General features: G+C 34.5%; 1 protein-coding gene across 2 annotated transcripts in view; it reads left to right on the top strand.

The window, feature by feature from the left end:
- Nucleotides 1-22131, top strand: part of PAPOLG (poly(A) polymerase gamma) — a 29335-nt gene extending 7204 nt beyond the window's left edge. The window contains exons 4-23 of one of the 2 annotated variants that reach the window (XM_032873865.1): nucleotides 1566-1647; nucleotides 1882-1991; nucleotides 3031-3084; nucleotides 4855-4966; nucleotides 7114-7203; nucleotides 9428-9566; nucleotides 10400-10472; nucleotides 11231-11351; nucleotides 11651-11735; nucleotides 12121-12174; nucleotides 14115-14234; nucleotides 14673-14782; nucleotides 16702-16823; nucleotides 17062-17237; nucleotides 17608-17696; nucleotides 17777-17991; nucleotides 18516-18581; nucleotides 18760-18816; nucleotides 20690-20784; nucleotides 20952-22131. In XM_032873865.1, the coding sequence (XP_032729756.1) occupies nucleotides 1566-1647; nucleotides 1882-1991; nucleotides 3031-3084; nucleotides 4855-4966; nucleotides 7114-7203; nucleotides 9428-9566; nucleotides 10400-10472; nucleotides 11231-11351; nucleotides 11651-11735; nucleotides 12121-12174; nucleotides 14115-14234; nucleotides 14673-14782; nucleotides 16702-16823; nucleotides 17062-17237; nucleotides 17608-17696; nucleotides 17777-17991; nucleotides 18516-18581; nucleotides 18760-18816; nucleotides 20690-20784; nucleotides 20952-21183 (2202 nt within the window). In that variant the 3' untranslated portion in view covers nucleotides 21184-22131. Of the gene's footprint in view, nucleotides 1-1565; nucleotides 1648-1881; nucleotides 1992-3030; nucleotides 3085-4854; nucleotides 4967-7113; nucleotides 7204-9427; nucleotides 9567-10399; nucleotides 10473-11230; nucleotides 11352-11650; nucleotides 11736-12120; nucleotides 12175-14114; nucleotides 14235-14672; nucleotides 14783-16701; nucleotides 16824-17061; nucleotides 17238-17607; nucleotides 17697-17776; nucleotides 17992-18515; nucleotides 18582-18759; nucleotides 18817-20689; nucleotides 20872-20951 lie in introns of those variants that run through there. The other variant, XM_032873866.1, reaches the window with a different exon arrangement.
- The last annotated feature ends 614 nt before the right edge of the window (nucleotides 22132-22745 follow it).

Genomic DNA, 22745 nt, shown 5'->3' with positions numbered 1-22745 from the left:
AGAAAGTAGGAAGGTAAACCAAAAGGTCCTATCTTCTCTATCCTTTTGATTCATATTAATAAATTTACTGACTTCTTCTAGTTCTGAAATCATGTGTGGTAGTCGTAAACATTAATATCCATTCAACAGAGGAAGTAACAAATACAATATCCTGTTACATAGATAGTTTTATTAAGTTAATTAAGGGATATTATTCTTTGAAGCTTACACTGGGCATTATAAAAAAATAAGAGAGATAGTAGATACAGTTCTTATTTTCAAGGAGTTTAAATATAGTTGAGAGGATGGAACATGTATTCAGGGGGAAAAGGTCAGTAATAAATGTAGTATAAAAAATTTAAAGATAATAGTGAAGGAGCACAGAAGGAAAAGAGCTTCTTACAGAAGGGGTGGATCATCAGAGAAGGCTTCATGAAAAAGGTGGAACTTGAACTTTGAAAAAACAGATGGTGTTGAGATACCCAGAGAAGATGGGCAAGCATTTGAGGTGGGGAGAATGGCAAGTGCAGTGGAAAGGATACTGGATTATGTAACATGTCGGCAGTTGGACATTCAAAAGGGAGTATCAGGAGACAAGGCAACAAAGATCCCGTAAGAGTACATTGTGGAGATTCTCAGGATCCAAGGATCCTTACCTCAGTAGTCAGAGAAGAATGCATTAGCAATGTTTGAGCAGAAGAGTTATATAATAGAGTAAGAACATCAAGTGAATTTTCTGAAAAATGGAATAGGAGAAAATGAGGTCAAGAAGGTAGCTTAAGATTCTATTAAAGCCTAGAATTAAGGCACAGTAGTTGAATGAAAAGGAGGTGACATGTAGGGATATAAGCTAAGAATTGGTAAGCCAAGAAGAATAATGACTATAGGTACAGGTATTAAGGAAAATGAGGAACAGAAAGAAATCAGAAGGGATACCTGTTTTATCATAGGAAGAATATTTTGTTTTAAGCAGGATATTGAAGTGGATCAGGATGTATGAGTAGAAAGTACCTGATGGGAAGTTAGAATTGGCTCCAGAGAAAGGTGAAGAGAAGCCTTATAGTTCTGGTACAGTCCAAAAAATTTCACTAAAGATGTTAAATTACCTCGTATAAGGAGGTCTTTTCAAGATGACCACTTTCTTGCAGAAAGGTTGCATAAATTCAATCAAGAAATTAAGCATATTTTTCCCAGAAACTAATGGGGAAGTGGAATCAGATAAGTGTATGATACTATAGAGAACTGAAAGTGCATTAGTTTGGTAGTTAAGAGTTCCTTGGTGACTTTAGAAGGATGGAGTCAAAGACAGGCAATTGGAAGGGGACAAGTAGGATCAAGTGATAAAAAATGGTTTTCTTATGAGAGATGTGTGCATGTATAGTAGGTATGAATTTGTTTTGTCTTCCCTCTGGGAATACTCTCATTACTTCAAGCTGCAGCCCAAAGAGCTCTGAAGTACTTTCAGAAATCTCAATTTCCCAAAGTTGACAAATATATTATATATTGGTAGTATTTAGGCAATTTTTATGCTAAATAATTTCAACAATCAAATGCCATTTGTTTAATTTAATTTAATTTAATTTTAGAATCTCCCACCTTCTGTTGTGGCTACTGTTGGTGGTAAAATTTTCACGTTTGGCTCCTATAGGCTTGGAGTACACACCAAAGGTAACTGCTTTTCTGTGTTCTGATAAAAACTTTCAGTAACAAACTCTTACTTGTTATTCGTAATTAGAAGTACAGAAGAAAAACCCATTATCTCACTACTCAGAGCTAATCATTGTTAACATTTTCCTGTATTCATCTTACATATTTTCTTCTGAACATAATGTTTTTACATGTTTTAACAAAAATATAGTGCATACTTAATATAGTCTTAATTAGAAATACTTTGATTTGCAGGAGCTGACATTGATGCACTTTGTGTAGCTCCAAGACATGTGGAGAGATCTGATTTTTTTCAGTCTTTTTTTGAAAAACTGAAACATCAAGATGGCATTAGAAACTTAAGAGTAAGTATCCTCTGGTATTTAATATTTTGAACTCGTTGTTAACAAAAACTTGGGCTTATGATTGTTGAAATACTTCTTAAGAAGTTGCTATATCTTTTTAAAATAACAGATGGTTAAGAACATGGACTTTATAGTTAATACAGACCTGGGTTTGAATCTAGAATCTATGACATATTAGCTCTTAGATTTTAAGTTACCTGTGTTCTTTGAGCCTAGTTTCCTCAAAGCTGTAAGATGGAGATGTAGAGAAAACTTTTTTAAAGGTTTTTCTGAGGATCGGTGAGATAATTGACATTAATATTGACTAATATTTGATAAGTGGTTGATGCATATCAAATGATAGCTGTTAGTATGTGTAAGATTCAGTTAGTCACTCTGTGTGCATATCTAGCCATTCATTTAGTAAATGAAATTTCAACGCCAGTGATTTGTCAGATACTATCCTTAGTCCCACAGATACAGTAGTGAACAAGACATAGTTTATGGGAGGGAGGGATTAGGGGAACTAAACAAACATAGCTTTAACGCAGTCTAAAGTGCTAGGGTAAGTTGAAAGGATCTGTATTATTTGGGCATTTGGGAATGGAGAAGGAGGTTAAGAATTTGTTAGGTTGGGGGATTAAGGAAGCTCAGAAAGCGGACATTTCTACTGATTCTAAATTACCTTGTATTTTTTAATAGATTAATCATGAGCTCTGATTATATTTTAATTTCCAACACTAGTGTTTTTTGTAAATAATCGGTTTTCAATTTAATCTCAGCAAATAGTGAGTACCCAAATGATAGCAGTTCTGTCTGCCAGTTTCTGATGAGTATCTTTAGGAGGATAAATAAATTAGATAATTACTGTCATGACATTTTCTGTATCTGAAATAACACAGTCACAGAGTAAAAGCAATTACTTACTTGGAATGTGATACCAAGAACATTTTCACTTTTTAGCAAAGGTATTCACATCATTGGCAGCTAGGAAGGATAGAGAAAGGATTACACCTTTAGAGGATTCTTTATGTGTTTTAATTGTTGTCCTCTTTTGTAGGCTGTAGAAGATGCCTTTGTACCTGTTATAAAATTTGAATTTGATGGAATTGAAGTAAGTGTTTAATATTTTTTCTGACTTTGCAACTGAATTAATACATAAGGCTTTTTTCAGTTTTGTTTTGTTTTTTTAAATCAGACCAACAAAGACACATATTTTAAAGAATCAAATTGTTTTTAAATAGTTACTTACCTTTTTTTCTCCTGTATCTATTGACTTCTCACTATGGAAAATGAACCAGCTTCCATCCCTACCCCATGATTTTTATAGACACCCTTCTCGTTCCTATAATCTAAAATAATTGTGTTATAATTTTGATTGGATCAATATTCAGTGTTTACATTATTATCTTATAAATAATGTTTGAAACTGAGCACAAAGTGTACTAGATTATCATTCTTTGTGGCATTTTGTTTCTTGAGAGTTAATTAATTGTTTTGCCTTTTGTTTGCTTGGTTTTTATACTTAACACTAATTAAAAGTCAGTCTCTGCTAGCTGTCTGAATCTCCTCTAAATAGATTTAGATTTCTCAGGTGTTCCATCATTATCATCTTAAAAAAATATATGAGTCTTCTCACATGTTGGATTCCACACCGGTTGTTCTCCATGAAGGAGAAACAGCTGGCATCCTGGATCTTTCTTTACTATCATCCTGGGATTTCTTTTTGCCTTTGTCTAGAGTTCTCTTCTTTTTTGACTGTCGTTTTAGTGTCATTCATCCACTAGCTTCCTGTGAAAGAGCACATATTTTTGAGATCCTGTGTGTTTAAGTAAAATGTCTTCATTTTGTTCTTACACCAAAATAATAGTTTGGCTGAGTATAGAGTTCTAGGTATCTCAGAATTTTGAAAGCCTTGCTTCATTGTCTTCTACCTTTCATGCTGTGTGGAAAAGTGTGATGCCATATTGATTTCTCATCCTTTGTGACCTCTCTTGTCTCTTTGGACACTTAATATGATCTTTTTATTCCTGGGCTTCATAGTTGTAAAATTCATGGTAACGTACTTTGGTATGTGTCTTTTCAACCAAATATGCTAGGCACTCAGTAGTCCTCTTCCACTTTGGAAATTCCTGTCCTTTCAGTCATGGAAATTGTATTGAATTCTATTGGATTTCCTGCCTTTGTTTTCTCTCTTTTTTTCTGTATATTGGACAGCCATATCTCTATATTTCTGCTTTGGGGGGTTTTCTCATCTTCCAAGCTTCCTATTTTCCATTTCTGCTGTCATATTTTTAATTTCTAAGAATAACTTTTTTATTTTTCTAAATGTTCCTTTCTATTTATGTATGTATTTATAGCTACCTATCCTTTCCTGGATACAATATTTTTTTATCTCTGCTTTCTTAAATCTGCTAAGTCTGTTACCACTTATCCATCTTCTTCCATAGTTTTTGCTGTTATCTCCTTTTATTCCCTTCATCCTAGTGGGTTATGCCTTTAGAAAACAAAATTAAATTTAAAAAAAAAAAAGAAATTTTACTGGGTGTTTTAGTGGGGTTTCAAGAGGGAGTGAATGTAAATGTGTGTTGGATCTGCCATCTTTATCTAGAAATTCATTCATAAGATTTTGATGTTCTTTTTAATGCTTGGCATATATGCTAAAATTAAAATGCTTTCCCTTAATTTGTGACTTTAATTACCCTCACACAACTTTGCAGTGATTTTCCCATGTGAGATTGCCTACATAATCTTTTTGAAGTTTTGGTAGAACTTCCCAAACTAATAATTAGAACTTTATACTTTTGAGGTTGGGTGGGTGGGGGGAGAATGGACTAGAAGGAGAAAAAGTAATATTTTTCTCTTTTTTTGCATCTTTCCAAAGATTGATCTAGTCTTTGCAAGACTGGCAATTCAAACCATATCAGATAATTTAGATCTAAGAGACGACTCTCGACTGAGAAGCCTTGATATAAGGTGTATTCGCAGCCTAAATGGTAAGCTTCTAAAAAGAAATCTCAGATATCTGCTTGAAAACAATTAGACAGATCTTTTTTGCAGAACTATTAATGGACGTTTTAAGGGATTGGATTAACTCAGTTAAAAATGATGTGATTTTCTTGATATAGATAATCTGAGCACATTTAGGCATTTTAAAAGACATACATTTATTTGAAATGTTTATGTTTATAGTGATGGTGCGCAGACTAGATGGTCTCAGGATGCCTTTGCGCTCTAAAAAGTTTATTGAGAAACCCCAAAGATCTTCCATTTATGTGGGTTATATCTGTCAATATATACCATATTAGAAATAAAAACAAAATTTTAAAGCATTTATTTCAAAATAACCCATTCTAAGTGAATATAAGTATGTTTTTGTGTGAGACTGGCTTTTTTTTTTTGGCATATTTGCAAAACTTTTTGACTTAATGGAAGATAGCTAGATTCCCATATCTGTCTTTTCAGTCAATTAATTTCTTGTAATGTTTTGATTGAAGCACAGGTAGAATCTGACCTCTTAAAGATACATAATTGGAAAAGAGAGGAGAATTTTAATAGCCTTTTCAGAAAATTGTGGATATTCTTTGATAATACAGCAAAATTTGACCAGTGACAGTATCCTTTTTCTTTTCAACAGCTTTATTGAGGTATAATTACATGTCATAAAATTTGTTCTTTTTAGTACAATTCTGTAGTATTTACCATATTCCCAGAGTTGTACGCTATAATGCAATTTTAGAACATTTTTGTTATCTTCAAAAGATCCCTCTTACACATTTACAGTCATTCTCCTTTCCAACCCCAAGTCCTGGGCAACCACTGTTCTACTTTGTGTCTGTAGATTTGCCTTTTCTGGACATTTCATGTAAATGGGATCATGCAATATGTGGTATTTTGTGTCTGGCTTCTTTCACTTAACATAGTGTTTGTGAGGTCTGTCCATGTTTGTAGCATATATCAGAAGTTTGTTCCTTTTTATTGGTGAGTAAAAGTGTTTTTTTAAAGGTTAATTTGAATATCGACTCTAAAACCACATCAATTAACTTTTTATACTCTTACATTAAAATCTGTTGGTCTCTTGTTCTTTGAATAAATCTTTTACCCATACATGATTTTGTACTGTCATGCCTTGGTCATTAGGAAATTACTGGTTCACAAGGTTATTTGGATCTTCAAAATATTAACACACATTTCATTATAAAATATCCAGGAAAATCACATTCATTAATATCACCCAGTCTCATCAGAAAAGTCTTTAAATATTGGAAAGCTGTCAGTCTCACAGTAGCAGATACTAGTTGTCCAAAATTCTAATTTTTACTTGAAAGCTCAAATTTTATTATTGGTAACAAGTTTTGTCATTTGTTTTCCTTGAAGTGAGGGGCTCACTTTGTTCATTTTTTAGGATTCTTCTAAGTAAAACTGGTGTTCCTTGAAAAAAAACAGGTAGTTCAGCTTTCTTTAACTTGCTCAAACATTGGATGGGTTCCTTTCCTGTTTTCTAACTTAAAATGTGTGGTGGTGAAAATAATTATTTACTAGTACAGTTTGTTGCTAAAGCTTTGGTACCAGTAAGTTTAGCTACCACTGCTTTTGTACCACTAGTGCAAATGTTAACACAGTAAAGAGGCAAAGCTTTATTGTTATTATACAAAAGGTTTGACAAACTTAAAAAAAAAAAAATAGGTTAACCTAGCATTCCCAAGGGTCCAAGACTTCTCTCTGAGAACAAAACACTGGCTTATAGCATCTTTTATCACTGCATTTTTATTGTACTTGCAGAGTACAACAGTAAATCACAGTGTTTGTGAAATAAGGTGTATGTTAAAGCAATTGTTATGGCTTTACTGTTTTGTTTTATAAGTTGGGGACATTTGATTAGCAGTAAAGACGGTGAAAAAAGCTAAACTTACTCAGATCCATCTCTTATTTTAATATTGAATTACATTAGCCATGTACTTTTAATTCTTTGAAAGTAAAGTAATTTCTCATATATGTGCTAAATTTCAAATACATAGAGAAAATAAGCCCACATTTTATTATCTTTGGTAGTTTTAGCATTTGAGAATCTGGAAATTAGAAGTGTGTCTGAATTAACTAGATTTTGTTGTGTAATGATAAATGAATGCTTTATCTTTTTCAGGATGTAGAGTTACTGATGAAATTTTGCATTTAGTGCCAAATAAAGAAACTTTTAGACTCACCCTAAGAGCAGTCAAATTATGGGCAAAACGTAAGTATCCCACATCTTTTTTAAGTTTGCATTATAAAATTACAGTTTTCAGTTGCTAATGATAGAAGCACATATGGAAACTCCTGAGTCTTTTTATACTGTTGGGAATTGAGGTCCAGTAGATTTTGGAGAATCCTGTTTTTCACGTACAGTGGTTATGGTGCTCTGAGGGGTGGCTCTACCCTCCTGTTCTTTGGTTGAAAACTAAAACCTCCTGACTTTTCATCTCCAGTTTTAGCCAGGCAGTCAGAAGGAGTTAGAACTGGAAGAGTGAAACCTTCACTATTCTTCAAGTCCTCTGTGGGCAGGACCATCTTACTCATTTTTGTCTTCCCATTACCAGCAGCATGTAGTTTGTAGTAGGTATGCCGTAAATTTATTAAATGAAGAACCTACAGTGATAGTTTCAACTTTTTTTTTTTATGTTACAACATTTTTCTAGTAAAGCCTGGAACTAATTTATATATACACATAGGATATGGTTCATAAAAGACCCAATCCTGAGCTGGCATAGCACATTTTCTATTATTTGTAACTACATTTAAGTAGTGCTATACTTCTGGCACCAGGTTTTACCTAGTCTAAAACCACACTCTCTAATAAAACTTTTTGTGATGATGGAAATACTTCATATCTATGCTATCCAAAAGTAATCATGTAGCTATTGAGCACTTGAAATGTGCAACCAAGGAACTGAATTTTAAAATTAAATTTACAATTTAAAATTAAACAGCATCTTAGAGAAGTAAAAGCATATGACCACACAAAAATTTGTGCACACATAGGGCTTATGGGTGGCTTAGTTTTGTTAAGCGTCTGACTCTGGATTTTGGCCCAGGTCATGATCTCTAGGTCTTAGAATCAAGCCCTGCTTTGGGCTCCATGCTCAGGGGAGTCTGCTTCTTTCCCTCTGCCTGTGCCCCACCCCCACTCACATACACACACACACACACACACACACACACACTCAAATCTTTAAAAAAAAATTTATGCACAGATATTTTTAGCATTCTCATAATTCAAAAAGAGACAACCTTATGTTTATAATCTGATGAATAGATAAACAAAAGATGATATATCCATAATATGGAATGTTGGAATATTACTTGGCAATAAAAAGGACTGAGTTAAATCCCATTTATGTGAAATGTCCAGAATAGGCAAATCTATAAAGATAGAAGAATATTCCTTGCCTCAGTCTGGGAGGATTGAGAGCAAACAGGAGAGGAATGACTGTTAACGGTTTCTCTTTGGGGTGATGAAAGTGTTCCAGAATTGATTATGGTGGTGGCTACACAACTCTGTGAATATACTAAAAGCCATTAATTTTTAACATTTTACATTGATGAAACCTATGCTATATGAATGATATCTCCGTAAAGCTGTTAACCAAAAAAATGCTACATGTGATTTGTGGCTACCATATTGGAAGTACATACCTAAAAAGACCTTTAAGCAAGTAGGATTTGTCCTTGGGCTCAGTTAACCTTACATAGTCAGGATAAAGTAATTTGCAAGAAAGGGATATCACAATTTTTCTTTCCTTACAGATTAGATTAAATACCATGTCTTGTCAATTCTTAGATGCATATTTTACATACTTTAACATATCTGAAATTGACATTTTTTATCTTTCTTTCTTGATTAGTGGGACATAAAATAATGCTGTATTATGTAATTGAGTACCCAATAGGTTTGATGAAATATGGTAATACTTTTTTATAGATTGCTCTAAGAAACAATTTAAGAGAAATGACTGATATCAATGGTATATTGTACTTTATGGAGAGAGATTGAAATTCTGCAAAATACTGAAGTTAGTCCAGCTTTACGCTTGATTTTAAAATGCCCATGAATATGATTACTAATGAAAAGTTTATTCTTTCTACTTGTAAACCCTCTAGATATCTTTCCTCCTTCCTTTCATTTCTTTCTCAAGTATAGCTATTGAAAAGGGGGAAATTCCAGTGTTATATCAATAGAGCCTGGTTCGGCAATCAGAACTGAGGCAGGGAACTGAGGTGTCTGTTTTGGAGAAGTAGGGGGACAAGATGCAGCTTATAGTTTACTAATAAAAGGTCTGCTTATTGATTGTATAATGTTATTTCCAGAGGGGAAAGGATAACTAAGAACAGTCGTAGGAACTAAGTTATCCCATTCCTTATAGTTGAATGTCATGGATGGTAGATTCTAACAATAATTAACAAATATATTTATTTTCTAGGACGTGGTATTTATTCCAACATGCTGGGATTCCTTGGTGGTGTCTCCTGGGCAATGCTAGTTGCAAGAACTTGTCAATTATACCCAAATGCAGCAGCTTCTACTTTAGTTCATAAGTTCTTTTTAGTTTTTTCCAAGTGGTAAGTATTCATATGCATACTTTATTTACTAGTTTCTGCCTTTACATAAATTTGTTCAGCAATTTAAGAGAGATGCATAGACTTTTTCTCTTGTCTTCCGTTCCTTTTAAGTTAAAAGTTTAAAGACATCAAATTTGAGACAATGATAAGATACCACATGGCGCTTTCTCCTGGGGTTGGGAGAGGTCTGTAAATGTAGGCTTTTAGCTTGAGAGTGGTCGCAATTATTTGCCTCTGATGACTAGCTACATATAGATTAATGTCTTATATGTAAAACGGAAGTGATAATCATAGCTACTATGTGGATTTATTAGTATTTTCAGTAAAGTTCGTCCTTGTTGCTATTAAGTTATCAGAGTTAAATCCATGTGAGCAGATAGAAGGAAGGGGAAAACTCAGATTTTTTTTTTTTAATTTATCTATTTATTTTAGAGTGGGGAGTGGGCAGCGGGAGAGAAGGAATCTTAAGCAGTGTCCATGCCCAGCGCAGAGCCTAATGGGCTCAATTTCATGACCCTGAGATCATGACCTGACCTGAGCCAAAATCAAGAGTCAGACACTTAACTGACTGAGGCACCGAGGTGCCCCTGGAAAATTCAGATTCAAATTAATTACAGCTTAATGAGCTAAACAGTATTTGCCCTTTCAGAAGACACATTTAAAATATAACCACTTTGTATACTTGCTTCCCTTGCCCATTTGTTTTTTTCAATACCAAATACCCATCCACAGTGTTTGCTCTATGGAAGTTAAGAGAGATTCTAATGATTTTAACATTTCATAGAGTTCCTGAAGTGAGACCTGTGTGAATTAATTTGCCTTATTTATGTTAGGGAATGGCCAAATCCTGTGCTGCTGAAGCAACCAGAAGAAAGCAATTTAAATTTGCCTGTTTGGGATCCTCGGGTATGTGACTTATTACTAAAACTGAACCTTTCTAGGTAAAGGATGATTCTCTAAATTGCAATCTAAAAATAATTCTTATTTCTGCTCATCTTCCTTCTGTATAGCTATAGTTCTTTCTGTCTGCTGTGTTTTTTGGTGCAGGTGATATCTCAAATTCTGATCCAAATGTTATGTCATTAAAAATCACCCATATAAAAGTAGATGAGTGGGTGTATCAACCAAAATGTCATAATCCATCATTAAAAACTCTTATAAGTAATTAGTTATAACTAATAAAGTGCTGAAGTATATAAAAGATTTACTTTGCCCTGCAGTTTAAAGCAGACTCATGGTTCTAAGCTAGCATAACTCTCACCTTGCATTTTCATTTGCTTTTAGAGTGAGTGCTCTTTCCTCTGAGTTACTTATAGTGAGTTGCCCATTGAGTGGGTGCAGAAAGATTAAGAATCATTGGATTAATAATGCTTTTTGCAACTATGATACTGTATTTTCTTGGTTCTGAAAGACCATTATTTATAAGATACACCATCAGTTTAACAGCTTTTCAGAGGAAAAATACACTTTTACAGAGGTGCCTTTGAATATCAGACATACCTGACTTCAGAAATAAATGTAGTTGGGGAGGGAAAATGTACTTATTAGAATTGGGGAAATGTAGTATTAAATTTATATTTCATATTCTTCAGACTTTTGGGGAAATGAAGTGAGGACAACTGAAATAGGAGAATAGATCAATTATTCTGCTTCTAATTTCACAGGTAAATCCATCAGATAGGTATCATCTCATGCCCATAATCACCCCTGCCTACCCACAGCAGAATTCTACGTATAATGTGTCCACCTCAACTCGAACAGTAATGGTAGAAGAATTTAAACAAGGTAAACCTGTTGGCCCTTTCCCACAAGTTTTTGATTTACAACAGTTTTATTCTAAATTGCAGTTATGCCTGTTATTTCTAAAAATTCTTTCAAATATGTATTTATTCTTCCAGTAATCGTTTTCCAAAATATAGTAAGTCCAAAATGGAGCCAGCCCAATCTGTTTGAAATTGATTTTTGTGTTCTGAGAAATATATATATATATGTTTCCCTTTAGAGTTTGGTAGAGTTCGAGGTTTTGGGATAGAGTGATACAGAAGCCCGTTTCCAAATCAGTCTCTCTCTTGTTTTTAATTTAGGTCTTGCAGTCACAGATGAAATCCTTCAAGGGAAATCAGACTGGTCCAAACTACTTGAGCCACCAAATTTTTTTCAAAAGTATAGGTATTTGAAATTTTGTATTTTTTGTGTGTGTGTTTAAAGAAGAATGTTAAACTTACAAAGTTAATATGTGGTGGGTGACTTGGTCACATATATTTCAAGTGAGGTAGAGAATAGGTTAGCAGAAATCATAAATGTTGAGTTTGTGTATTCTAGTAGTATCTAACCCAGTATTAGTGGTGTTTGTTTTAGTGAATCGTTTTTAATTGCAGGGTCTAGAATTAATTTTTTGAAAATCAGAGCATGTTCTAATTTTCATAAGCTGTGTGCCTGCACTAGTTCTTTTGTTCAGTGGGAGGATGAAAGAACAAGTAATGATGGAAGAGCAGACCCTAACTATGTTTCTGGCTTTTTTTCCCCTCCAATTGTGGCTAAAAATTCTTCATAGACATTATATAGTATTGACTGCCAGTGCATCAACAGAAGAAAACCATCTAGAGTGGTAAGACTGATATTCAAGTTGTGTACTTACTTTGTAGTGATAACATTTTTATGATGTTTTACCGTTTACAAAACATTTATCCTTAAAATTATTAAATCATATTGTTTACATGACTGTGCAGCATCAGTGTTTAAGAAATACTGTCAAATCAATGTTTCAGACTTAGAAGTAACATAAAATAACGGTATGTGTATAGTCTTTGCCTTTTGCCACTTCTCAGTCAGATTTAAGCAAAATTGTGAGGCACTTCGAATGAATCTGTTACCTCTTACTGACTTTTCCATTCTTGCCATCACGTTTCCCCATCGAAACTAGAAGGAAAATACATTTTTTGTATTCTTTTAATTTAGGAGATTAGTGGCATGAAAGCTTCTGTCAGCAGATAAGGGAAGCATTTTTGGTCAAGCAGCAGTGCATTATTTCTAGTGAATCCAAATTCATTCCCTCTGCCTCCAGTGTACTGACATGCCTAACTCTTATCAGGCAGAAGCTTTTAGGCCACCAGAAATGGTTTTGCTTTCCTCAGGTGTGACCTCTGGGAAGGGAAACATGATACTGTTTTATTTTTGATTCCAAAGTTTAGTGCTTATTTTATTGGTAATTAGACACTGAAAAGAATCCTGTCACCACAATGGAATATTTCATTTGTAGGGGTGCCTGGGTGGCTTAGTTGGTTAAGCTTCTGATTCTTGGTTTTGGCTCTGGTCATGATCTCAGAGTCATGGGATCAAGCCCCTGGTTGGGCTCCAGGCTCAGTGTGAAGTCTGCTTATCTCTCTCCCTCTGCTTCTCCCCCACTTGAATACAGCGCTCTCACTCTCTCACTCTCAATAAATAAATAAAATCTTAAAAAAAAAAAGAAAAGAATATTTCATTTGTCTATATTGGAAATTGGGAAACTACGGTCTGGGCCAAATCTAGTTTGCCACATGTTTTTAAAATAAAGTTTTATTGAGGGGGCGCCTGAGTGGGCTCAGTTGAATGAGCATGTGACTTGATTTGGGGGTTGTGAGTTTGAGCCCCATGTTAGGTATAGAGATCACTAAATAAAAAATAAATGAACTTTAAAAATTTTAAATAAAGTTTTCTTGAAATAGAGCCATGCTCACTCATTTATATATTGTCTGGCCTCTTTCCTGCTATATGGCAGAGTTGAATAGTTGCAACAGAAATTGGCCCACAAAGCCTAAAATATTTACTATCTGCCCCTTGTTAGAAAGTTTGCCAACCTCTCATTTAGATAACACTGAGCAGTAACCCAACATCCCATATATGTGCTGTTGAAGCACACACAGTTACAATGTATAGGCTTTTTCAAGTGTTTGAATATTGTAAAAATGTCCTTGTAGTTATTCTTTCTAATTAATGAAATCATTGTAAGTTAATATAACCGACAGTAGTCCACTTAGAAAACAAAGTTGCAAAAACCTGATGAAACTTTCTATGTTTTAGTAGTATCTGATCTGATTTTACTGAAACTTTTATAAGTGTAATATCTAGTACCAATTTTATGAAAATATGAGCACATGTATCATGAATTAGGTGCTAGTTATTAGAGCTTTTTTCCCTCATGTTATTTAAACATATCTTAGTTTTAGCATATAGACCTAAGATTTGAAAGTGAAAAAGTATTTAGAGCCAGATTAACCAACAGTTTTTGTTCATGCTCCAATCATGACTATTTTATGGTCTTAACAGGCAGGGTAGTTTAGATCGGGAATTCACTGAATAGAGCAGTTCTTTTAAAAGGGGAAGAGGGAAACACAGAAATTGACCAAGTAACTTGTAATTCACTTATATGGTATTTTAAACAGTCCATAATATATTGGACTAAAATTTTTTAATGAACATGTAAAGCATCATAGCTAATATGCTTTTTAGGTTACTTAGATGTAGTTTCCAATTTTAAAAGGAAAAATTTTGTTCACTGTTCTATTTCAGGGTTGGATTAGTGGAATCTAAAATTCGTGTGCTTGTTGGAAACTTGGAACGAAATGAATTTATTACTCTTGCCCATGTAAATCCCCAGTCATTCCCAGGAAATAAGGAACATCATAAAGAGTAAGTTAATTATTAATTATTGTTTAGTACTGTATTTCTTAGATAATGTTATTTAACAAAATATGCATTGTTTAAGATCAGTTGTGAGATTGTCATTTAACAAGCATTGATGGGGGAGGATGATACATTATATGAGCATGAGTGGTCATGCATTAAAACTAGTAGATGCTGTGTTGGTAGCCCACAGACCCCAGCAGAAACTCCATCGTAAATTTGGAGCATCTTTTAAGTAGAATTTTATGTAGTTTACAAAGTTTACAAAGCCATTTAATCCTCTTTATAACAACACAGGATAACTGATTGGTGCTGTTGTGGTCAGTTTTAAGAATTTAGCCAAACCATTACAATTTGTATTTATGGTGCCAAGTTTGAATTACCAAATGACATCTGTAAAACTGTAAAAAAAATTAATGCAAATTTAAAATTTTTATTTTATAGCAACAATTACATATCAATGTGGTTCCTTGGAATAATTTTTCGGAGAGTAGAAAATGCAGAAAGTGTCAACATAGACTTGACCTATGATATACAGTCATTTACTGATACAGGTAAGACTTTGTCATCATGGAGCTGTGGTTCTCAACCTCGGCTGTATCTGCCATGGACCTGGCTAGCTCTGTTTTTCATTGGTTAAATGAATATGGTACATCCCTATTATGAAAACCTGTGCTGCTATTTAAAAAAGTAAAGGCATGGTGAAACTATCTCTAAGATATTAAGTGGGGGGAATGTTGCCAAACAGTCTGTATGGTGCACTACCATTTCTATAAATAAGTAAAAAGAAAAAAAAAAATACATATGTGTGAGCATGTTTGTTTATAAATACATAGACTATCTCTGGAAGGATATATAGTTTTTAAAAGAGAAGCTGGCAGAACTGGTTGCTTTAGGTCAAGGGGCCAGGTATGTCTAGGGGATAGGGCGAGGAGACTTCACTCAGTGCCCTGAACTGTTTGAGTTTTGTACCAAATGATGGTATTATCTATTTAAAAACAAACAACAACAAAAAAAACCCATATAGGTGATTTTTATTTTCATTCTGCACAGATAGAAGCACAATCATAAAGATGATTTTTATATTTATTACATGTACTAACAGTTGTACAGCTTGCCGATTATGTTTCAGAATCATTGAAAGAGTGTCTTTCACGTGTAGCTCCCTAATGACACCTTTCTGGAATATCTTAATGTATCTGTTATAAATTTGGAGTTGTCTTAATCTGGAATAGTGTACATTCATACTATTAATATTTTTGGCTTGGCTCATCTGAGTTTTCTAAATTCTTCTAAACTAGCTTTCACATTTATCATGAAAATGCAGATTCCTGTACATCACATCAGCTCTACTGTGTCCCCCACTCTGGGAGTGGAGCCAGAGAATCTTCAAGTTGAACAAGCACTCCTGGTGATGCTTTTATACGCAATCTGGAATGCAAACATAAATTTTTCCATTCTAATTTGGGCTCACTTTTCCAAAAGCAGGAGGTTGGGAAGCTCTGTTTATTATAGATTTATAGAATGTTCTTCTTTAGAAAACTAAAGATAACTGAGACCCCCAAGAGATTAGATAATTTACCACATGTCACAGTAGTTACTGTGCAAAAGAAGCCTCTTATGTGTGTCTTCAGTAAGCTTATAATCTAATTTGATATTCATGGCTGAACATACATTATACATTATACATACATACATACATAATTTGTGTGTTAGTAAAACTGACTTTCTTACAAGATCTGAAAAGCACTAGAAGTGGCACTCTAGGTCAGTGTGTGTTTCAGTCTCGGTAAGTTGTTCAAGGCTATTGAGCCTCATTTCCCTGCTTGCATAATAAGGATGTATTTCTAGGTAGTTCCTAACAGTCTGACATCCTGATTAGGGTAGTAAAAGAAGCTTCATGGAGGAGAAGAGCTCAAATTGCATCTTGGATATTTAGTGTAAGGATTAGCTTAGACTTCGGCGAGTAATTATGAGAAAGAGGTTGCCTTTTGGGAAAAAAACAGAAAACAGGATTTGGAAGAAATTCATGGGTTTATTTTGTTAATGAGATTGAATTACTGGAAAATTTTAGAAGTTGGACATGAGAAAACTAGTTGGTACTTTTTTTTTTTCTAAGACTTTATTTATTTAGAGTGAGAGAGAGCGCGCTTACATGCACATGTGCACTAGCAGGGAGCAGGGAGGGAGAGAGAATCTTAAGCAGGCTCCACACCCAGCACAAGCTCAATCTTACGACCCTCAGATCATGACTCAAGCTGAAAGATTGGATGCTTAACCAACTGAGCCACCCAGGCGCCCCTAATTGGTACTTAAATAGGATTGGCATATGGTGAAAATGTTTGAGAAATAGTTGTTCTATAAGCAGGGTGGGTATGTGTGTTTGTGAGATACCAAATGCATTTTAGAGAAAGAAAACAAACCTCTCGGTTCAGGAAGAACTTGCCCATTTAACATATTAACATTGTTACAGTGTACAGACAGGCAAATAATATAAACATGCTAAAGGAAGGAATGAAAATTGAAGCAACTCATGTTAAAAAAAAGCAGCTTCATCACTACCTTCCAGCAGAGATTCTTCAAAAGAAGAAAAAGGTGAGTTTGTAATCTTAACTTTCCAGTGTATGGCTCCACTCAGACGCACGATCCTAGGACCAGATATATAACAGCCTCCCAAACCTATTGAGAAAAAAGGAAAGAAAGGTACTATTCAATCAAGAACTAAAATCCCTCCTTTATTAGTCACAAAAGATAATTCATTTTATGTACTTCTGAATTGAAACCACTAAGTATTTTCATTTGCTTTTTGAAATTCTGCTTTCCCCTCTTCCAGCAAAGTCTTTCTGATGTTAGTCGAAGTTCAAGTGGACCACAATCCAAAAGATCATCTCTAGATAGCAATTGTTTGGATAGTTCCAGGGACACTGATAATGGAACACCTTTTAATTCCCCAGTGTCTACAAACAAACCTTCCAAGCCTGACATTCCTCCTTCAGGAGAAACAGAAAGGTCTGTCTTTCAGAATTTTCAGTCTTCAGTTTGGGGATAATGTAAACTTTTCTGTACCTTTAGCTAAATATCTTGTTAATATATTTTATTTTACCAAATGCTAGTTATTTTCTGGCTAGAAATACTTGGCAATTTGTTGTAATCCTTGGGACATGGGGTAAGCTTATGAAGATGTAGGATTAGATCAGTACACAGAAATGCACAGGTTTTTCTCTTTTCTCACTTTTTACTTGGTCCTCTGCCTTTCTTCCCCTTTTCTCATCCTCCAATGAAATGTTAAAGTGCAAGTACTTGAAGAAATAATCCTGAATGTTGAGTGTTTTCAATAAGTAACAAAGATTATTCAATGATAATTCAAAACTTTTAATAGGAGTAATGCTGAGCCTGCTGCTGTCATTGTGGAAAAGCCACTGAGTGTCCCCCCAGCACAAGGACTATCTATCCCAGTCATTGGTGCAAGTAGGTATCTGTACTTGTGTTAGTAATTATTTTACTACTACATATACATTTAATGACTAGAATTTTTCTTTCCTTTTCAGAAGTTGATTCTGCAGTAAAAGCTGTATCACCCCCAGCTGTGTGCACCATTCCTACTGTAGTGGGACGAAATGTCATTCCTAGAATCCCGACACCCCACAACCCTGCCCAGGGACAACCACATCTTAATGGAATGTCAGCTAAGAATGTTACACATAAGAGATCCCATTCCCCATCCATAGATGGGTCTTCTAAGAGGTTGAAAGACATAGAAAAGGTAAAGCTACAACCTTACTGGTAATTCTATAGTTCTTTTATTGTTTGTTTGAAGTTAAACTAGCACTAGAGAAATTCACAATTCTCCATAGCTTAGTGCTCCTTAGGACTGTTTAGAAAGAATATTTGCCCAAACCCTAAAGGAATAATACTGATTGTTCGTCCTAAATTGAAATTAGTAATAGATCTGAAAACTTGACTGATTAGTCTGAGTTTCTCCTTGACTTACCCAGAGGCCACTGTTGGTAACTAATGATATTTATTAGGTGTTAAAATGTTGAGGTCTTCTGCCTCCAGTAGGTGGTGGTAAGACTACTTTGTTACCATCTGCTTTGAGTTAACCAAAAATATCACTCCAGAAGTTAATGGTAGCAGCTGAATTTAGTCTAATTTAAATTCTTTTCCCTCACCAACCCTTGTTTGCAATATTTTTGACGAAAGCCTTATCACTAGTTTCTCAGCTTACATAAATTATATGGTTTTTGTAGGTAATAATAGCAATTCATCTTAACGTTTATATTCTAGTTTATTCGGCTTGAATCAACGTTTAAGGAATCACGTGCTCCTGAAGATAGAAAAAGAAAAGCAATGGTAAATGTATTAATAATGTGCCTCAAAATATTACTTTTAGAGAGCTATATATCAGGAAAAGTACTGTATTTGAAAGTGGATCAGATAGGTCTGTGAAGTTTGGGTTGTGTTTTTTTGTGGGTAGAAATAAGCATCCAAAGGAAAGAAAGTTTACATTTGAATATAATTCTGTTTTTAGGATGCCATTGGAGGAGAATGTATGCCTATTCCAACAATTGATACATCACGCAAAAAGGTAACAAAGTCTTATTCATAGGTAATCTATCTACAGGTACAAAAAGCTTATGATCCTTGTACTGAGTGAAACAACATGATAAGATTTTGTCCCTGTCCTCAAAGATCAGCAGTATAGTTGGGAGTTGGGGTGGAAGTAGCAAACAGTGTCTGGTCATTAAATATATGTATCTCAGAAGGGAGGAAAAGAGGAGGTAGTTTAAGACTTCATTACTTACTCGGATTATGTGTAGCCTTGGTTTATTTTTTTAAAGAAGTTTAGTGCTCAGCATAGTAATTGCTTACCAACACTTGATAGTATATTTTTGTTGTACATCACTGCTTACTATTAAAACTTAGGCTTGGTACTTATTAATATTTTGGAAGAGCCAAATGTATCAGTATTCATAGTAAGTATCTTTAAAACATGAGCTAAAGAGTCCCTAAATCTCAATTTAAAAATTTATTTTTCAAAGAATTACCACTGAAACTAATAACATGCTATTATTAAGCATGGTAAGTTAATAAGCAGGTGCTCAAAAATCAGCCGTGTGTGTGTGTGTATTCAGAAACAGCCCTTCTCTGAGAGTTTACAGTGAAAAAAAATGGCTTGTTTTCACCCCATTAAAGAGTAAAGTATTTGGCAACAGTCAACTTTCACCCTGCCAGGTACCTCACGATGTATTGGTCATTTTATTTTATATATTTTTTAAAGATTTTATTTATTTGACAGAGATTACAAGTAGACAGAGAAGCAGGCAGAGAGAGGAAGGGAAGCAGGCTCCCTGCTGAGCAGAGAGTCCAACGCGGGGCTCGAACGCAGAACCCTGGGATCATGACCTGAGCAGAAGGCAGAGGCTGTAACCCACTGAGCCACCCAGACACCCCATGTATTGGCCATTTTAAAACAAACAAAGTATCATACTTCCTAATAGTTGTAGAAGTCATAAAATTTCTTTTAACATAAAGAGTAGATTACAAAAAAAATGGATGTGTAATTATATATAATGGAAGAAGAAAGTTTGATGTGGGTATTAAGTACAAAAGCATGAAATGACATGCCTGGGTCTGGCTTTAAAATATTTCCAGTATAAAGGGCAAGGATATAAACCCAACAAATGTAGCAAAATGTTAATGTCTGAGTCTTGGTTGTGATATTGAAGTTTTCATTGTCTTCTTCTCTTTTATGTATGTCAGACATTTTTCATGTTTTTTGAATGGATGTGGGTAGGATGTAGATTTAGTTAATGTAACATAGGAGGGAAATTAACTCACATATTGCTGCCATCACACACTCTGTATTTAAAGGTCTCTGTCTCAGTTGCTCAGCATTGGCCTTCATTGTGTAATCATCTTTAGTATCCTCGACCCCCTCATCTAGACGCCTCTGAATTTCACCATCCCAGAAAAAACCTGGTCTGGCTACAAAGTCCTGAAAACTTAAGTATCTCACAAGTAGGGTTTACAGTGTTTTTCTCCATGAATGTATTACAGAAACTAACTGGATATCCAGTTTTCCTCTATAATACCCCATTTTTCACTTAGCACCCCAAAAGTTTTCTGCTTAGTGACCCTGCTCTTTGAGGAGGATCATGTTCTTTTGCATTTCTCAATCCAGAAGGGGCAAGTAATTTAACAAAGTCCTTTTTCCTATACATACACTCCTCCCACTTGCACCTTTTCTCTGTACCTCTGCTCTTCACCTCCAACTCTATTAAAAAAAAGTCCCCAAAACAAGGAAGTGTCTGTGAATGTTGGAAGAAAATATCCAACACATACGCGAGTGTTTAAGAGCCTAAGGGATATGGAGGAAAACTCAGTTTTGTGACTGATTTACTAGTTGGAACTTGATAATATATATTTGCTTTTCCTTTGTTTCTGTCCTTTTCTAATAGAGACTACCCAGTAAAGAACTACCAGATTCATCATCTCCGGTTCCAGCAAATAACATCCGAGTCATCAAAAATTCCATTCGACTGACCCTTAATCGGTAAAAGCAGTGCCTCCTTACTTAAGTGAATATGCAATCATTTAGTGGCATAGATGCAGCCACTCTTTAAAATAGATGTGGCTGTCATGCATAAAATAAGGTGAAAGTTTCAGTCATCGGACTAACGACCTTGAAGTGGTTTTTGAATCTCACACTTTGACCTGCAGATGCCGTAGCATTCTGTCATTGATTGCTACATGCACTTCTGTGAGGATCACCTGCTATCAAATTATCATCTACAATATTACGGCTTTGCGTTGGAGGTTTTACTGCCTTAACTTTCGATGCTTGTTTCTCTGTTGTGGGAACCAGTTCTTGGCTCTTTGGACACGGAGAAAACAAGTCCTGAACTTTTTCTTTCTTTCTTTCTTTCTTTCTTTCTTTTTTTTTTTTTTTTAAGTCTTATGTTATAATCATTGTATAGTACTGAAAAAGTTGAAAACAAAACAAAAAAAATTGTCTTGTAATTTTCCAAATGTTAACACATTTACTTTAGCATTGAAGCCACTTTGTGAAACCTGAGATAAATGAATGTGAGGTATCTTTTCTGCTTTTCTCATTTGTGTAGATGTACTTATTGTCTATTCTGTTGATTTAAATTATTTTTTTTCCAGAATGGCACATGGAATATTTAAATTTCTATTTTTTTTTTGTGCCTTTCTGTCCAAGTGTTGCATAGTTACCAGGGAGGATTAGTCCAGTGATTACATAAGAGTTGGGCACGATAAATTCTCTATATTTTGCCTCCCATGGAGGCCTTTGAAATGCATCTTTATAAAGAATCAGAATATAACCAAGATACTGAAAGTCAGTATATGAATGGTAAAATTGTTACATATCCTAGCTCATGCCATTCTTGTTAGTTGACTGGTATTTTTTACTGAGGAGCGACTCATTCCAGCACCAACAATAAGATACCTTGAAGTATGGCAAACTTGTATTTTTAAGGTGTAAAAATAACTTGGCATGGTAATTCTTGACCATTACTTACCCCACAACTTCAAACAGTTTCTTCATGGACTAGGCATGCAGAAATAAGCAGTGGATTTTACTGAAACCTAAAGGCATTTTTGAATGACATTGTTACCAACCATTAATTGGCTCAGGACCTTTGTAATTTTTATTTAACTATATGAGTTGTCTTTTTTTACACTGCTTTTTTCAATGCATTTCTTAATATTTTTTAAGTTTCATGAACGCATGCTCAGTTTATTAAAATCCATAACCATGTAATTCTTGTAATATGTTGATTCAGTGTTTTGTAAATGAAGTCGTATGTATTTTCAGAGTATTTTTGTATGTACTGTAAGATACCATCTTTTCAAAGAGAAAACTTTAAAACCTTTACTGTCTCTCTTTAGTCTAATTTTTTAAATATGGATTATGCTTGAATTATTCTTAAATGTATAGATTGCACAGCCAGGAATGCTAGTATTTATTACCTTCTTCAGCTGTCACTCGGCAATTAATAGGTTCTGGTAGGAAAGACACAAAATGGTACATTTGAATAGTGCAGGGAAAATACTCGGTTATATATTTTATAGGACTTGTGGGACTCACTTAGCCCAAGGAGTAATAATCTGTAATCTCTTGCAGGCCCCTTACCACTCAGTTGAAATGCTTGGAATTCTGATAGAGCAGTATCCTTCCCCCTTACCTGTTCCTGATCCCTAGGTTGCTGAAATGGAAATTCTAGCTTTTAACTCTTAAAAGGAAAATTTAGAAGAGCAAGGAAGAAGTAATGATTGTTCCATTATTCACTTTTTACATAGCAAAAGACAAGAATGAAATCCTGTAAGTCAAGGTGTAGCTCACTTGGAAAGCTCTTTTAGCTGACTCTTTTCCTCTATTCAGATATTCTAATATTTATTCCATAAATACTCCTTGAGCAAAAGTAAATGGTTATGAAAGGACTAATAACTGCCACCTGACTTCAGACTTTGAAAAATTCTTAAGATTGG

Source organism: Lontra canadensis, unplaced genomic scaffold, assembly GCF_010015895.1.
Source record: "Lontra canadensis isolate GAN:19392208 unplaced genomic scaffold, GSC_riverotter_1.0 scaffold50, whole genome shotgun sequence".
NCBI classification, from domain to species: domain Eukaryota; kingdom Metazoa; phylum Chordata; class Mammalia; order Carnivora; family Mustelidae; genus Lontra; species Lontra canadensis.
Note: the sequence above shows the minus strand (reverse complement) of the source record. Positions and strands in the feature narration are given on the sequence as shown.